At 45.5% G+C, this 17,901-nt stretch overlaps 1 protein-coding gene across 1 annotated transcript in view; it reads left to right on the top strand.

Annotated features, from left to right (window-relative positions):
- The window catches only part of SH3RF3 (SH3 domain containing ring finger 3), a gene marked incomplete at its 5' end in the record, with an annotated part of 91,949 nt that extends 82,150 nt beyond the window's left edge, over positions 1–9,799 (top strand). The window contains one exon of the mRNA XM_026845868.1: positions 9,310–9,799. Within this exon, the coding sequence (XP_026701669.1) occupies positions 9,310–9,478 (169 nt within the window). The remainder of the gene's footprint in view (positions 1–9,309) is intronic.
- Positions 9,800–17,901: the final 8,102 nt, after the last annotated feature.

Genomic DNA, 17,901 nt, shown 5'->3' with positions numbered 1-17,901 from the left:
CTGGCATCAAATCTAACTCTAGATCAGAAATCACTAGAAAATGATTGTGCGTGTATGTAGTGTAGCCCAACAGGAGCTGGGTCTTGGACCTGCACTTTGCAACATAAAGTCTTTGCTGTTGCAGAACAGAGGACTGAAGTGGGAGGTAGGTGATGAAGAGCGCAGACCCATTGGTACAGAGATAATTCAACTAACTGATAAGGAGAACACAGAGTAACTGGATTTCAGAAGAGCCAGGTCTGAGGCAAAGTGGAGCAGCCTTAGAGAAGCATCATAAGAACAGTGAAATTTTTAAAACAATATACTTGCAGTGAGTGATACAGGGAGCTTTGGTACACCTGGTAAAGAGCAGGCTTAGGAAAGGCTTGGTAACAGTCTGTAAGACACTGCAGACAGGACAGACATGGGAATATTTTGACTCTAGAGTGGGCAGTTTGTCTGAAAGAGGTGCTGTTGTTCAAGCATGTCTATTAGACTTGAAGCAGAAATAAATACAGGCAAGTTCTTCAGCACTGTAATGAAGGCAGTGAGAGCAGACTATCACAGTAGTCTCTTGTCCTTAAAATCCATGAAAAAGCAATTTAGTATAAGGAGTGAAAAACCAATCCCTATTTAGGCACACTTAATTTGGTCTACATCAGTTTAGATTAATGCTATAAGAAAAGCTAAATCAATATAAACCAGATTTAGCACCAGTGTAACTAAATCAGTGGAATGCTACACCTTTAGTTAAATGTAGCCATGAAAAGAAGCCAAGAACATCTCCTGACATCTCTAGAGCTGGCTGTTGAGGTGCTGCTCTCAAAGTCTTACTGTAGAGGTGTCCAGACACTGTATTTAATATGCCAGGGCTAGTCCCATGTCCTACAAATTTCTCAGTTCACCTCAGGATGATCCAGATAGTGAAACACTTAACTGATGACATTTTTAAGTGGCAAAATAGAACCAGAGGGACGTGAGTTAGCCGTGTCTGCTCAGCCATGATGGAATCAGGAGTAAATAGATTTAGACTGCTAAAAGTGACTAAATACTTCCAGTTGCAGTATATAACAGTAAGGAACTTACTCTGATTTTAAGCATTTTAATTCCTGAGTCTTAAATCCGAAAATAAGCTATAATTGAAGTAATCCTAATTATACACAGCAGGCAAGATTCTCTAATTGATTTATGAATTAACTTCCATATCATTGGTGTATCTGCATTCCTTAACTGATCATATGAATTTTTTCATGCCCATAATGGGAAATATTAATTACCTTCATGCACTAGGAAGGATAATGCTTAGTCCTGGAATAATCTGAGCAGATACATTAAACACTTGTCTCCTAGAAATTCATCCCACATCCATCTGTGCTCATTAAATCATCAAATTGCTCAGAAGTACCAAATGATATTTTTTTTAAACAAATTACGGTTTTCAAACCCCTTGTTCTTTTCACATCTGGCAATGGAGGAACTCTCATTCAACATAGCTCAGCTCCATATTTTGCTTGTTTGCATTTTGGAGCATTTCATCCACACAGTAGGAGCAATTCTCTGAGAAAGAAAAGGGAGGAGAGGGAAAAAAAGGTTAGATAAACAGATTCAGATGCTGGATGCAATTTTTAAAAGCTGCAGAGCATTTCAGTGCACTTAGCTGTACTTGGCTTTCTGTCTCCCAATGCCCATCTGTGCGCATAGAGACAGAGCACTGAAAGGTTGGAAGAAGTAGCACATTCCTTAATATTTACAGCATTTGAAATGAGGCTCACATAGGCAGCAGAGCACTGCTACTTCTCCCACAGAGGTTGGCTTGCAGCTCCAGCACTTGCCACATCCAGGCTACTGATCAAACCTGAGCGGTCATGCCACTAGTCGTATCGGAGGTGCATTAAAAGGCTCCGACTGCTCACAGCTCAGCACTCATGATTCAAGGAAAGAATTGCCTATTCTGCTGCCTGACAGCACAGCCCTTTGTGGGAGTTGCAACCACTCAGACAAGAAGGTGAAGTGAGCTTCGCCCTTTCAGAGATGCTGATGATGTTTATGCTCTTATTCATTTTTTGTGCATGGGGAGAATGAGGAAAACAATTATCTTATCCTACTTGATATTCCAAAACCTTGTTATGGATGGCTGGATTAGAAAGGAAATTGCCCCTATTTCTCCTGTCATTTAGCCTTGATATTTAACTGGTTTGCTGGGATAGATAGTGCCTGTCTCTGCCTTCTGGGTGTAGTTTCCCACCATCGGTTTATAAAACCACCTTCCTTCAGCTGCTCTCTGCCATAAAGCATCCAGCAGTCCGAGCAGCAGAGCAGAGAAATTTCCCAGGTGGTATCGTTGTCACTTCGTGTTGCAGTGATTGACTGTCAAGTGACTACCCCATCAGGCAGCATGTGCCCCACACGCTCTTTTCCACCTACTGCTCCATCCAGTTTCTGCTGGTACAAGAAACAGGACCAGCACAGGGATGCGCCGTGGTCAGGCAGAGCCTGGGCCACAGACTGGCCCACATCCCACCAACACTGTTGGTTCACGTGGGAGAGGGGTGTGCTGTCTGCCTAGCAGCACCAAAGCAAAATACTTCCCTTGCCACCCCCTTCAAGAAAATATGACTGTACATTAAGCAAAACAGGAGCACTGAGCGTGCATGTGTGTGTGTGTGAGTCATGTTCCCCTTGCTGCCTGGCACTGTTCCCAGATGCAAACCTGAGTAAAACATGTCACGCGTTGTTGTCTCTTATATAGTAAGTGGCACGAATTCTGCCATGTTATATTCTGATAAAGACTTACTGTCACGACTGGTGTATCTGTGCCATGTTTCTGTGGTTTTCGCAGAGCCTTCAAGCAAGTTGTGACCACAACAGTGCTGCAGAATAAAATGGGAGCAGTGAGTTTGACCTTTAGAATAGACCCCTCTGTGTTTCCATGTATCCGTTCTACAAATCACTGCCACGTTAGAAATTGAGGTCCCAATTCAAGGAAGCATTCAAGCATGTGCTTAATGCCCATTGACTTCAATTTTGCTGTGCACATATATCTTCTTTGCCAAATGAGGAAAGCAAAGGAAGGGTTTTTTCTTTCCTGGAAAGTGATACTAGAGAAATGACCCAGGAGTAAGTTCTGACTGAACAGTGACATGTATGCACATGGTTAAGTGCTTCTCTGACTCGAGATACCTGCCTTAGAACTGAGAAACTAGAATTAACCATCTCAGAAATTGAATCCTGCTATATTTCCAGCAGAAGGGTAAAAGATCAAGCTGAGATTTGTTCTTCTAAGACTGCTGATTCAGTCACTGTAACATGGTGAAGCTGGTTCTGTCTTGTAGTGTGCAGAGTCGCTTTGCAGGTGTCTGCAATCTGCCAGTAAAAGGATGAAGAAACAGAACTCCACCGATAAGCAAGAGCAGTGGTTGACTGAACTAGACGCTTCATTGTCAGCAATTATCTATCTTCACACAAAACTAACTGTGTATCCCTAACACATGAGGGACCTGTTGGAATCACAGGACTGGACTCATGAAACCTGTCCTTAGTGCATGATACTTTGACAAACAGAAACCTGCATTAAACATCTGAATTCAGGCTCTCCAAATGGGACCAAATTGGAGGCTAGCCCTGCAGATCTAGTTTGCCTCATTGTACGTTTGTTTTCTTAAGTTTCTATAGCTTCATCAATATCCTGGATGCATGTATTGACTCAGTGAGCAGATATTATTTTAGGGGGTTTTTCCTCAGTGTCCAGACCTGAGCTCAGCCCTCAATTACTGATCAATTCTGATCAATACTGTTCAATGCCTGTCTGCACACACCGACAGAGAGCTAGCATGAGTAATTTAGACCAGACAACTGACTCCTACACAGCTATGGTGCATTAGATGAGTCTCACTCTGTGGAAAGTGTGGCACGAGGTTTTGCAGCTGGAGGAGTCAGAAAAGCCACTTTCCCCACACCTGTGCTACTCTGAGTTTCAGTGTGGTCACTTCCTAGACATCCTCCAACTTCTGCAAAAGATGGGGTGGTTTTGGCAGCCACACATCTCTTCCACGTCAAAGCCTTAACTCACATTCAGAGCAGGACATCTTGTGCACTAAATGAGGCAGGCATCCTTTGGGAAAAATAATATGCAACCATGTAATGTTATATCGCACACCAGCAAAAGTGAGGTCATGGGCAATTTTAGTTGCCTGTTTCTTCATCTCAGATTCATGAGTGTGAAACATTCCTGTTCTGTTAAGGTAGTGGATGTCTTTATGCATCTACATACGTGACATTTTTAGTCAGTTTGCTTTTTTAAAGGAAACAGAAGCAGAACTTCCATCATGTAACATCTATTTGAGGTTAGGAGTCTTAGCAGCACCTTGAAGATGTCAGCAGTGGTAGCAAAGTGAGAGCTGGGTGGGAGAGGTGTTTCTTTTGATGCAAGGATGAGTGCTGTGAAGAAATGGGATGGTGGGATTTCCAGGTCTTTTGCTGACAGCAGAGGGACACGGATGATGGACCCATTCCCAGCTCTCAATGAGTTAATTTCTGCCAGGGTCCCCATCCCACCCTCAGCCCAAGTGCCATCCTCTACCCATTCAGTCTCTTGCCCCACAGGATGTCATGTCCCAGCCCCAGGCTCCCTCCCACCAAGGCTCTTTGCTCCCCCGGACTCAGTTCAGCACAGCTGCCCCCTCAGCAGTCATACCTACACATTCTCTCAAGGCTTCCACTTTTCACCATGGTCCCACTTCTGCCTCAGCTCCCAGTTTTCCTCCCGCTGGTCTCCCTCTCCCTTCACGCCCTCCTTCACCTTACCCTGCTCTCCAACTCCCTGAGGTTTACCTGTCCAGGCAAACCCCATCCCCCATCCTTGATGATACCACTCTTAGCCTCTCCTCATGTATTTTCTCTTGGGCACCGAGGACTCTTCCCATGCCACTGCCCATCCCAGGCAGTCCTCTCCGGGGATGAAGTGCCCAACCCAGGGATGCAACAGCAGCCAGCAGTAGGAAAGTCCTACACTGAGTCTGTGCCCTGAGAGAAAAACAGGAGAGGAGCCCGTTCCTAGGAAAGGAAGATAAATGCAACCTCTGAGGTCCCACAGAGCTAGGACACCTTGGAGCCTGAATCAGCTGAGATTTTACCTTCTGTGCTCATACAAGCCTCTACTAAGTAGGTACCATTTTGGGATAGTTTGAATGCTTTTAACCTGGCCAAGAGCAGTTAATTTTCTGAAGGAACACTGTCCTTGACAGACCAGTGGAGCCACAGGTTGGGTCTTTGCTCCCTAGTATGAGGAGCTGAGAGCAGCTTGTGAAAGCACTCACCTGGGTCCTGCTGATGCTGCAAAAACATCCTCATTCCTGCAGGTGATGGGATCATTTGGGCTGAATGCAAGAACTTCAGCCTGACACAGTAAACTGCTGTGGAGAGTATGGGCTAAAATGGATAACATTTGGCAGAATTACAACTATCCAAGAGTACAATTTACAACAAAATACCAAACATTGTTAATAATAGGCAGAGGGCATTGCCATGCTTGTCATCATGATTGCTACCCAGCTAATTAACTTCTTTTAAAGTGGGTAATTTAGAGGTGTAATGTGACACAGACAAAATTGAGAGAGCTCTGAGATCCATCTGAAGAGCCAGGAAGCCAGTTGGTGTAAAAAAACCTACCAATTTATAGTAGCTTCTCAAAGAGGGGACAAAAGGGGAAATGAAAAGGGGAGATATAAATAGAAATATACAGGGCTGCCTTTTTGGGAGTGAGGGAGGATGTCTGAGAGAAGAGATGTTTTCTGCCAAAAAAATATGGCTAATATATGTATTTGCAATTCAGTTCCAGAGAATAAACTAGGCTGAGATGCCATCTGGAGGTCTGGAGGGGTGGCACAGCAGCGACCTGTGGTATGGGCAGCCCCATACCAGGCCCCACTTCAAAAGCCTCTCAAGGGAAAAAGCATAGCATCTTTTTTCCATCTCTCATGGAGGATTTCTTAACCGATTTGCAAGGTCCTTCGTATCTAAGATTTCATTATTCTATCAAAACCACTTTGGTGCTATCCTGTGAAGTACCATAGCTAATTAAATTTAAACCACAGCATTTGGGGTTTCCTTAAATGGGAAAAAGTACTTCATTTGGTAATGCAGCAACTGAGATTTATTTTTCTAAATCTCTAAGGAGAGTCTGTGTAGAACCCCTTTTATGACGATGAGCACATTCCTGTTGAGCGTGGTCACCTCCCTCCTCATGTGAACCATTTAGGGACTAGCAGCTCCTCACCCCTAGGATACAGTCTGGCTTTAAAAGGATGGGGCAGTGCTTAAGGTACATGAGGTGTTGGCAGTCCCAGATGGGTCTTTAGGATGACCCTGCCCAAAACACCACCTTTTTCTGTGTTTCTGTTTCCTGATCTGCCAAAAGGGTCAGTGAGTACCTCCGCACCACTTGCCTTATGTTGAGGTCCGACCTTCTTCTTTCTCAAAGTCTCTTAGATCCTGGTGCAGAGCTCCAATGAGCTGTGATTGTACATAGAGTTGTGAGATCTGAAACTTGGCATCATCTTAGCTAAAATTGTTCCACTCTGATAATTTAATTAATCAACACTGCAGCAGAGTGTTTGAAATAATGTGTGCATTCATTTACATAATGGCTGTAATTGGCAAAGCTTCATAATATAAGTGTAGCAGTTCCACAGATGATAGCGTGATAGGCCATTTTCCTGCAGCCAGCCAGCAGCACATGTTTCAACCTCTATTACTTTCTTTTCCACAGAGGAGGGAAGTGACAACTAGATTTATTGACCAGAGGACAAAGATGACCACCAGATTTTTGATGGCACTTGAACACATATTTTCTACATGACTCTGTTGCTGTGTCAAGATTATAAGGCCACAGTCAGGTTTTAGAGCAGATTCTCCATTCCAAATGGATATTAATAGTTTTCCAATAATGAAATGTCTGGCTGTGGAGATGTCCAGACATAGACCCAAAGCTGGTATTTTCACTGTCATGTCAAAGTGGAGTCCCTAGTTTCAGAACCGCAAGGTACCTGAATAACATCTGCAAAGAAAATTAGTGACTGCCACTGAAGAGCCCCTTGCTTTGGTACCATCTTACTGGGAATGGCCTCAGGGAGTATTCCAGAGCCTCCAGGGTATGTTGAAGTTAGTCCTTAATGACAAGATATTATTTTAAATGGATTCTCCCCTTGTAACAAACATAACTGAGGCATCAGTGGCTGTGCAGTGGTTATGGAAATATTAATCCTCAGGAGATGGGTTTTAGGTAATCCATTGGCATCTTGTAACTATCTCATTATATTTACTACTTTGCGATTAGCAAGACAGTTATTGACTGTTAACCAAATGCCAGATGACTGAGAAAGTACATGTGCTGAATTAAAAAAAACAATGCAGCAGAAATATATTCTCTGCTCTGCACACAAGTGCACTGATATAAAAGGGCCCGATCTGTGCTCTCAGGAGGACGCCTGCTGATAAGCCTGAGTATAGAATAGCCATATCAAGATCAGACTTGTCATTACTTCATTGAAATGAAGTGACACTTGAAAACTAAGTTCCCAGAGAGCCCTGTGAATGGTTCAGGACAGGGGCTCCCTGTTGCTTTGGAGAGTGTTTAGAAAGTCATTTGATACCTCTCCATTTTAGCTTCCCTTCCAGGTTTGAGGGACCCAAGGTGTATTCTCCAGAAACATGAGAAGAAATATGTGAACTGCTTTAGCTAACTTCTGCCAATATCACAGACAGTTGGTGGGAGCACTGCAAACCCCATTTTTCATCATCAATGGAATGGACAAGGGAAGAGTTACAGGTGTCATCTAATTCGACTTCTGTAAGGTCTTTGTCACCGTCCCCCACAACATCTTTCTCTCTAAATTGGAGATATATGGATTTGATGGGTGGACTGTTTGGTGAATGAGGAACTGGTTGGATGGTCATAAGAGAGTAGTGGTCAGCGGCTCAATGTCTGGATGGAGTTCAGTGATGAGTGGTGTCCCTCAGGGGTCCGTATTGGAACCAGTACTGTTTAATATCTTCATCAATGACTGACAGTGGGATCAAGTGCACCCTCAGAAGTTTGCAGATGACACCAAGCAGTGTGGTGCAGTTGACATGCCTGAGGGACGGGATGACATCCAGAGGGACCCAGACAAGCTCAAGAAGTGGGACCATGTGAACACCATGAGGTTCAACAAGGCCAAGTGCAAGGTCCTGCACCTGGGTCAGGGTGACCCCTGGTATCAATAGAGGATGGAGGATGAAGGGATTGAGAGCAGCCCTCCAGAGAAGGACTTGGGGGGTATTGGTGAATGAAAAGCTGGACATGAGCCAGAAATGTACACTTGCAGCCCAGAAGGCCAATTGTATCCTGGGCTTTCATCAAAAGCAATGTGGCCAGCAGGTCAAGGGAGGTGATTCTCCCCCTCTACTCCACTTCGGTGAGACCTCGCCTGGGGTACTGTGTCCAGCTCTGGGGTCCCCAGTATGGGAAAGACATGGACCTGTTGGAGCTGGTCCAGAGGAGGGCCAGAGAAATGATTAGAGGGGTGGAACACTTCTCCTATGAGGAAAAAAGTAGAGAGTTGAGGTTATTCAGCCGGGAGAAGAGAAGGCTCCAAGGGAGATCTTTTTGTGGCCTTTCAGTACTTAAAGGGTCTTATAAGAAAGATGGGTATGACTTTTTAGTAGGGTCTGGTAGATTCAGACTAGATATGAGAAAGAAATTTTTTATGATGAGGATGGTTAGACACTGGAACTGGTTGCCCAGAGAAGTGTTAGGTGCCCCATCCCTGGGTATACTCCAGATCAGGTTGGATGGGGCTCTGAGCAACCTGATGTAGTTGAAGATGTCCCTGCTCACTGTAGGAGGATTGGACTAGGTAACCTTTAAAGGTCTCTTCCAACCCAAACGGTTCTATGAGTCTGTGATTTTTGGATGGAGCAGATACAGTGCTGAATGAGATGTGTTACAACAGAGGCAGATGCTGCCCCAGGAGAAGGTGGTCAAGTCTCTGGCACAGGCTCAGCACACAACCAGGAGCAGGGACCACCACAGGCAGTACAGCATTTGACAATACCTTTCTGCTTTCATGGTCAAGTTTCCAGTCAAGCTGGCCAGAAATATCCCCATCATACTGAATTTTAGTAGAAAATGTAGCTGCCTCAGGTACAACTGGTACATGAAAATGTAACTTAATGATCTTTCCAAAATACTTTTCTCCAAGATTTCTTGTTCTGGTTCTGGTGCCTGGCTGCTCCCATCAGGCACAGGCTCAATCGCTGGCTGACCAGGTCTTTGTGTTTCTGTCTCCAAAGGTACCGCGTTGTGGTCCCATACCCGCCACAGAGCGAAGCCGAGATCGAACTGAAGGAAGGTGACATTGTGTTCGTGCACAAGAAACGGGAGGACGGCTGGTACAAAGGGACATTGCAGAGGAATGGCAGGACGGGCCTCTTCCCTGGGAGCTTTGTCGAGAGCTTCTGAGGACAGCTCGCCGCTCTCTCAACTGGAGGAGCTTTCAGGGGAAACTGCATAGCACAAGAAGAGACAGCAAAGAGAAACTGGACTGATAACCACTGCCATTTTTATTTCCAAAGACTCCCCCCAGGCCCTTCAGTCTACAGCTCTGGAGACACAGTGCCCCACTGTTCTCCTGAGGCCGTGTGCAGTGCATACAGTGGTATGTTGAAGTAGTGCCTTCCACCTGGAATCACAGACTGAAAGGACGCCCATCTGGACTGTACGTAACCTAAACTCCGGCTGTTAACCCTTTGTGTAAATTATAGAGAAGATATCTTTAAAAAAAATTAAGAGGAAAGTTGTTATATTGCTGTAACTTATTTGTCAGAGCTGCAGTGTTCTTATTACTGGCCTATGCAAGATGGATCTGAGAGTTCAAGGAGGTGTGCTAGGAAGCTCTTAAACTGGGATTTCGTTTTCCCAAGGGAAAAAGCGGGAGGGAAGGGTGGAGAAAACCCCAGCTAAAGATCAGTGCATCGTCGTGCAAGAAAGAATGAGGAGTCCAAAACATTAATGTCGTGCTTTCTATATACCTCAAAGATATGCTGCGCAAGTTTGTCAGTGAGTGTGTTAGTGCTCAGAGTCCAATACCATCCGGTGTCCTGGCGCTGCCGCCAGGGAGGTCCTGAAGGAAGTACGGCTCCACCATTAAACTGTGGTTATTTGAGCAGCATCCCTTTTGCCTGTCTTCTGCCCTTATTATATGCAGCATGGATTTTTGTCCTTCAGTATCACTTTCCATTGCTTTTTTGTATGACGTAACTTTTTACTGTAAGAATTGCTCTACTTTATATATCTTCCTACTAGATCAGACATTTCCTCTTTTTCATACATCTGGTGCTATTTTTTTTAATTGTTAAAGATTTGGTTTGGTTAAGCAGAGAGGCTGCAACAAATTTGCATTCAACTTATGAAATAAGAAATGTACCTGAAGATCAAGATCAGACTGCTTGTTCATGCTTTATAGAGGAAAAGAGAAAAAGCCTCTTGGTCACTGATAAACATACCTGGGGGAGCACACCTGCGCAACACGCACACGCTCGCTCTCTCCTACGTATTTAGAGTGGCTGAAGACCCATGCTGAAGCACAGATTCTGTCTGGAAAGTGATAATTACTCCAGAATTGGAAGTAATTCCCAGAGGAGTCGTTTTAATTGACTTTTTCATGGCAATAAGAAGAACACTGCAGGTTCTAGCACGCACAGGGACCATGGAGTTTTCCTCTGTCATTGCATCACGGAGACGAGAGCTGATCTGCGATGGCTGTAATTAGCATTATCGAGATGTGATTTCTTACTGTAGAAATGCACAGTTCTGGAGACTGTTCAATTTCTTAACGTGGTCAAGCTACAATACAAACCGTATCAGGCAATATAAGCTTTCATCTACCAGGGACTTAAAGGTGCAATAAATGTAAAGGGAGTTTAGCCAGTTATTCATATGAAGCAGAATGAGAAAAAATTCCATAATGCGATTGTGAGAGTATTTAAAAAGACATCGGCTCTTGAGGAATGAAACATGATGAAAGGCTTTTCGTAGCTGTATCCGTACCTTGCCTTTGCCAGCAGCTGGCTGTTTGCCAAAGCCCACATGTGGTGGTCATTTAAAAGCGTGTCGGAGGCACTGTAACCTGGAGATGATCTTATTAAAAGGAAGAGGCCCAGTGGGTGAACATCATTACTGTGTTACCAGTATTTCGTATGGGAAGGTGTAAGTTTTGTTTTCATTCAAGCCGTGTATACTAGTACATATCAAAACCCATGTAAGTGAGCGTTCTTATTTAAGTTCAGCTCCGTGACTTTGTTCTCTGTAAAATAAGTTTCTTCTTGCTGTCACATGTAACAAACCGATTCCAGAAACACAGTCCATGGCCAAGTATAGCACCTTCAAACAGGGAGGCATCATTTTCAGGGTGTTTCTTTTTATACTTAATGTTGCCGCATTTGTTCATATTCCAGGTTGTAATGAATCAGCCACTAAAAGTTTAGTTACTGTTGAGAGGAAATTGCCTTTTTATAACCAATAAGAACTGAAGAAATGTCTTATTGGAAAGACTTGCTTGAGACTAGAGCCATAGCTGTTCCACTTATTTGGTCCAGATCAGAATTGGTATCGCTGCACCTCAAACAGTGAACTGCACAGTTAGCGAGTCAGCAGCGCCAAAATGCATGTTATCGATTCCAATAAAAATTCTGGGTTAGATCTGTCAGAGATGAGAAGATTTTTTCTGACAACTTACAGTGGTTAAAGGCCTCTTAAAATTCTGTTCTGTGGGTGTATTTACTACACCCAGAAAAACGGAACAGGATGACGGCTTGCTTGCTGCCTGTTGTGTTTAGCCAGATCTAAAATGGTTCCAGATTTCCACTATTCATGCTTAACTCTAACAGGACAAAAGTTGATGTGTGAGAAGATCAAGGAAAACACATAGATGTTGTGTCATGAAATGAGTGCTTTCAAATATATTTTGCAGGGATGATGATGGCTTTTTTAACAGATGACAACCCTTCCAGTCATAACTCCTGCAAGGAAAAATATTGGGGTGGGGGGGTGGAGGGAGTGTTTCTATTTTGATAACAGCTGTTTCTGGCCCCTGTTTATTGCTTATCATCACAGTTTGGGTTACTGAGTAATCTTCTTGGACAAATCACTTCCATGCCAGGAGCACAAGTGCAGAACTTAATACAGCTCAGTGATATGAAAACGTGACCCAGTGCTATTTGGAGTCCTGGACTGGGAGACGTTCAACTCGTACTGTGGTCTAATTTTTACCTGTCATACCAGAGAAAGGGGGAGGAGGGGGCATCTGCATCTCCTACAACAGGGCGGGGAAAAGACTCCTTCTGGTGGCCTGTTTGTAAAATGCCAGGTTTGCTCTTCTAGAAATGGGTTCAAGTAATTGAACAATTCCTTTGAACTTTGCACAGCTCAGAAAATGTTTTTGTTATACATGAATGTTAACGTGATTTAGAAAATGTTGGCAGATATGAGTACAAATGAACTACAATGACTGTGTTTCTGATTCTTTAAATAAAATAAACATTAAGGCAACTTGACTGAGGTTTCTCTCTCTATTAGACAGCAAAGTGAACAAGCAATGTAAGTGACTCTGCAGTTCATAAAGTAAACAGAGAAGACCCCTCTGCAAACCCTGCTGGTCTTGAGCAGACCTTACATCAACTTTGCTGTCAGTAGTAATTTCCACATAAATAAAGGCCAGTGAAAGGTGCCTGAGCAGAAGTTGGAATCTCTTTCTGGATCTTCTTTTGGCAGATCTGGGATTCTTCAAAATCTTCAGAAGTTAACAACTTACTGTGGGATAAAAGGTGTGCAGGTCCAGAGGAAGAGAGCGAAGACAGGCTGGGATGAGGGACTAAGGTGGCAAGGCTGTGGCAGAGAGGCTGGGAGGGGATGCGGCAGCAGAAGGATTTGCAAGGAAAACAGCAAGGAAATCCTGCTCGTGAGCTTCACAGGTGCTCTGAGGTCGCCTGATGTGTTGAGCAGGTTTGCGGACAGAGGAAGATCCCCTTCCTCTGTGCCCTGAGTGGTGCCAGCAAGGTGCATATGTCCTCCAGGCTACGTACAGCCAAGAAACCAGGAGAGAGGGAGGAGCAGGCACCCCAACCCAGACAAGGGGCATAAGCCTGGTTTTGCACATGGCCTGAGTTTCCCATTCAGCAGCACGGTGCAGAGCATCTGGAGATGGAGCATGCGCTGGGTCTGGATGTGTTTGCCTTGATTTGGTGGGAAGATGCCTTTGAGGACGAGGCACCCGCAGGTGGTGATTCATTGCCCCAGTCAAGAGCACCTAGGACAGGGAGGGAGCCACGCTCAGCTAGCTCACCAGGGCGCCTTTGTATGGGCGTGCTCAAGGCAGCCACCCCTCCAGCGAGGTGACACGAGCCTCCCTTTGCCTCAGCTGGATCCTGAATCAAAATTCTGAAATGTGGGAACCACAAGAATTTGGATGTGAGCAGGCAACACCTCTCCCTCTGCTTGGCCTCTCTGGCTGCCCTGCCTGACAAGCAGCATGGTGCAATATGCCGCACAGAGAAGCTTGCCAGCTATTTCCAAGCTGGTCTAGAGCATTAGTCCCCTCCATGTTTTGCCTGGTTCTGCTCCTCTGGCACCTCTCCGGCCCATGCTGCCAGCACATGCCGCACACCTCACCCAGCCTTCACACCACACTCCGCCCTTTGCTCCTGCTCCAGGGCCTGATAGGAATCCCAGTCATGTTTCAAAAGAAAAATAATCATCGTAAAATTGTTACATGGCTTGACTAGTCCTAAATGCTCATGAAGAGCAGAACCACCTGGACAACATCTGCAGGGCTTTCCTGCGGCCAAAAGCTCTTCCTGACATCAGCAGCTCCATATAACATGGTGAAACTGGCAGCTACACGGCTCAGCTAGTTGGTGCCAAACCAAATAAATGAGCTGTACTAGCAGGGAAGCCAAGAGGTGATACAGTCTGGAGAAGGCCCTGTCCTCGCGTCCCAGCCTTTTATGTAGCAAAAATAACTTTCCAAACAGTCACAGATGTATTTCCAATCACTGGGGTGTGGGTGTCTCCCCCTCCCTTCAGAAAATGACTTGATTTTTCTCAGCCACCAAGCAAGACCACCTGCCCCAGGGTGCTGCAGAGGGGCCGTGAGCCAGGCCACCAAGGGGTTTGCCCTGCAGGGGTCCTCTCACGCCCCTACCCCTCCCAGCAGCACACTGCGGCAGACAGCCTGTGCATCCCCCCTCCGCTCAGTTGCAGGTGAGCACAGCCCCGCTTGGTTCTCTTCTCCCACCCCATGGAGACCCCAGCAGCCCCAGGGAAAGACAGCCAGCATCCACCAACCTGGCAAGGGAGTCGCTTGAAAGCTGTTTCCAACACTAATGGGTCTTTCGCACCAGCCAAGACACGACGCGGTGTTTTTGCAAAGCCAAAAGAAATGGTCTTGCATGCAGGATTATGAGCTCTGCAACCTTCTGTGTGCACACATATGTGTGTGTGCAGAAAAACCCACGAGCAAGGCATGCTGCTGGGCAGTGGGGCTGCCCCAGTGATACCTGCCTACCCCTCTCAGAGAGGGCATTGGAAAGGGGGGCTGTCTTTGGGGGAAATGCTGTGACTGGGGAAACCTCGGGCTTGGTCAGTGCCATTGGTGCTGCACCCTAGAAAAAGATGGGTGTGAGCAATGGGGGAGCTGCCATCAGTGGCGAGGTTGCTGTTGCCCATGAGCTCCCTGTGGGGAGCACAGCTAAGAAATGGGGTAAAGGAAAAATGAATCCATTAAGACAGGAGGGAAGGGAGGAGTGTCTTCAACTTACTATCAGAGAATGAAAACATATTAAATTCACATTTCCCATCTGCACAAGAGCTTGGTAAAGCTGATATCAGTCATGTTGGTGTGTGCAACTGCCAGCAGGCCCCAGGAGTGCAGTTTTGGGATATGCACAGGGTGGTGGTGGAGTGCAGTCCCATCACCAGAAGGGCATGTCCTCTGCCATCCCACCTGTCCAGGCACAACCACATTGAGTGCACAGGGTCCAGGGTGCCTGAGGAGGGGACAGCCACAGCCCAGGGGACCACGGAGACAAGGCAGTGCCTGGCAGCACATCTCCACCTGCCAAGCAGAAATAGGTGGTACCAGCCCCAAGGAAACCTGCAGCAGCCCTGGCTCTGCTGCTGAGTAATGCTGGGAGTCAAAGTCTGACACATCCCCACCGCCATCCCCAAGCCAGGTGTGGGGACCCTGCCCCCTATCAGTGCTGCCTCTGCGAGGTACTCAGGGCTGGCTCTCATGTGGCACGCTGCACAGCCAAGGTGTCCCTGAGCTGCCCCCCACACCCTCCCTTTCTCCCCAGCAAGAGCAGAAAGGCGTTCACTTCTCTTCCTCATGGGTATGTCAAATTTACCCCCCAGCTGCCCACTGGAAAATCAACCTAGCAGACAGAGGGGCAATTTGTTAAGGTTTTCCCTCTCCCCTCCCCAGATAATTGCCTGGGATCTGCATTAATGGAAACATAAATTGACTGCCACTCTGCTAAATGACAATCAGGGTTTGTTTGACAGAGCTGGGAAGTATCTTATCCTGAACATTGGCACTGAACAATCTAAATGCAAATTGCAAAATGTTTGGGGGTAAGGAGGCTGTTTATCTTCTGATGAGGTTATATGATAATGCAGAAGGGGGGCGAGAATTGCCTTTCAGTTCCTAAAGGCTATCAAAATGTGTGACGGTTAAACTGTGGGGCCAGTGTTTACATATTATTTTAATGGACCAAACTCAGTTATTCGGTGTGGGTTTTATTTTAATAAATCACTTTTTTAAACAAGATGTAGTGTAGCGGCATTTCAGCCATATTTCAGCAATTCTCAAGCACACGGGTAAGCGTGGAAAATGACATAGCAGCCACCATTTTAATCCTGTTATGTCTATCGCTCCCAGCTTGTTCTCCACTGATGAAACACATTGCGGTGCCTCAGCAAGGCAGAAAAACATTTGCTGCACTCCTGGCCTATTTCTCTTGTTAGATTAGCAGGTTTATACACAGCAGCACTGCCCAGATATCTCCAACACCCTTACGCAAAAATGGTTACAGGACACAGCTGAAAAACAGCATCGGCTTCCCCAGAGGTTACCATGTGCTGGGGGTTACCTCTTGTGTGGGCTGCCCCACGTCAGATGTGCAGCAGCTTTTGTGCCAGTTGGTTTGTTGAAAAAAAGTTACTGCAAAAGTCAAAGCCTTCAAACCGGCTCAGCAAGTTGCTTTTGTATGTTACTCTGCGCTACGGTGCCGAGCTCCTGGTTGAGGCGCGGTGGCTACCAGGGCAGCGTGCCAGGGCTGGCATCCACAGCAGCTGGCCACGCGGGCATGAGATCTGTGCTGGCATTTGTATCATGTGGCATTTTCCACAGAGAAGGCAATAGTTTCCTTTAGTCTTGTCCTGGAGGGAAGAGGTGTCTGTGGCAGCCTGAGGAGGATTCAACAACTCAAAGCTTTCAGCAACTTGCAGAATTGGTCTCCCTGAAGTTTTTCCACTGAAAGTTTGTAATCTAATCTTTTCAGAGTTTGATTTAGGCTTCTGCATTTCTCCATAAATTAAAGAACAGGTTTGAGTTTATTCCAACAGTTTTGCTCATCTGGGAGGCAAAGGAAGGAAAGGATTAATGTTATTTTTATTTTCCATTTTAAATATGCTTCATGCAGAAAAATGCACACGAATATCTACAAGGCAGAAAAAAAAGCAATAGATCTGTAAAAGTGACACAAGTTGTGTGTGTATAAATTGTTGGGCCCTCAGACCATTTGATGTATAACAGCTGAATAACTCACACAAATCTACAATTAAAAGGACATTTGACAGTAAGTGAATGCACCAGGAGTGGCCATGGTAATCTGGACTTTTAGGAAGAGAAATCAATGAGCAGCGATTGTAGCCCCATCTAGGAGGGCTCTGCCCTCTGTTCAGGGAGCAGCTGGGATTTCAGTTTCACCCACCAGCTCTGCTCCTGTGACTGAGAGCTTTAAGGACCAGCCAGGGCATCGCTCAAAATGGACCCATCACACCATGGGAGAAGAAGGACTAAGAGCAGTTTTGCAAATTCAGCAAATTAATGAGCACCTGTTTAACTTACTGTTGTTAGAAAATACAGCAGGAGATTTTCAAAAGGCTTTGATGACGTGGCTGATAACCTGCAGCTCTTGTGAGTAGGTGAGTTGAGGAACACCAGTGGTTATTGCTTCTGACAGCAGTGAGCTGCACCCGTCAATACAGGTGGCTGAACAAGTTGAACACGATGGACCTTGCCTTCACTACTGTGATAAATTCATATATACACACACACAAAACACACACACACATATATACATATTATACACATATATTTATACATATTACCATCACTACTTTAGTACCAGCCCCTAAAAAAGTCAGGTATTCTTACTGAGATCTTTTAACTGATGCTATTTAAGCTGGTCCAGGGCTACCTGTGCCTGTGATAGAGGGGGTTGTGTTGCAAGAGTTTCAGATGTAAACTGTAAAGCAACACTGGGAACTTGAAGGAAGCCACCCTAGGGTCTGAGGTGCGAATGACTCCCTTGTCAGAAGGGCTTGGACCTTCTGGAAGCTTCTGGATTTCCTCTGATGACCTCCCACCAGTTTGGAGATGGAGAAATAGGATTCATTTAAGAAATTATTCATTGTCCAAACTTTCTGTTAATGTCAGAGGACTCTGGAGTAGACACTTTAAAAGGAAAAGGAAGCAAAAAATGAAGCCTTCCTTCCTTCAACTCTCTGGTCTTCATAGAAGAGCCCTTCATTAAATAGGGCAGCATTCATTCAAATTTAAAGGCAGAAAAATGTACTCTTGAGCATTTCCCACAGCTTAATAT

This window comes from Athene cunicularia, assembly GCF_003259725.1.
Source record: "Athene cunicularia isolate RWA chromosome 1 unlocalized genomic scaffold, athCun1 chr1_part1, whole genome shotgun sequence".
Lineage (NCBI taxonomy): Eukaryota > Metazoa > Chordata > Aves > Strigiformes > Strigidae > Athene > Athene cunicularia.
Note: the sequence above shows the minus strand (reverse complement) of the source record. Positions and strands in the feature narration are given on the sequence as shown.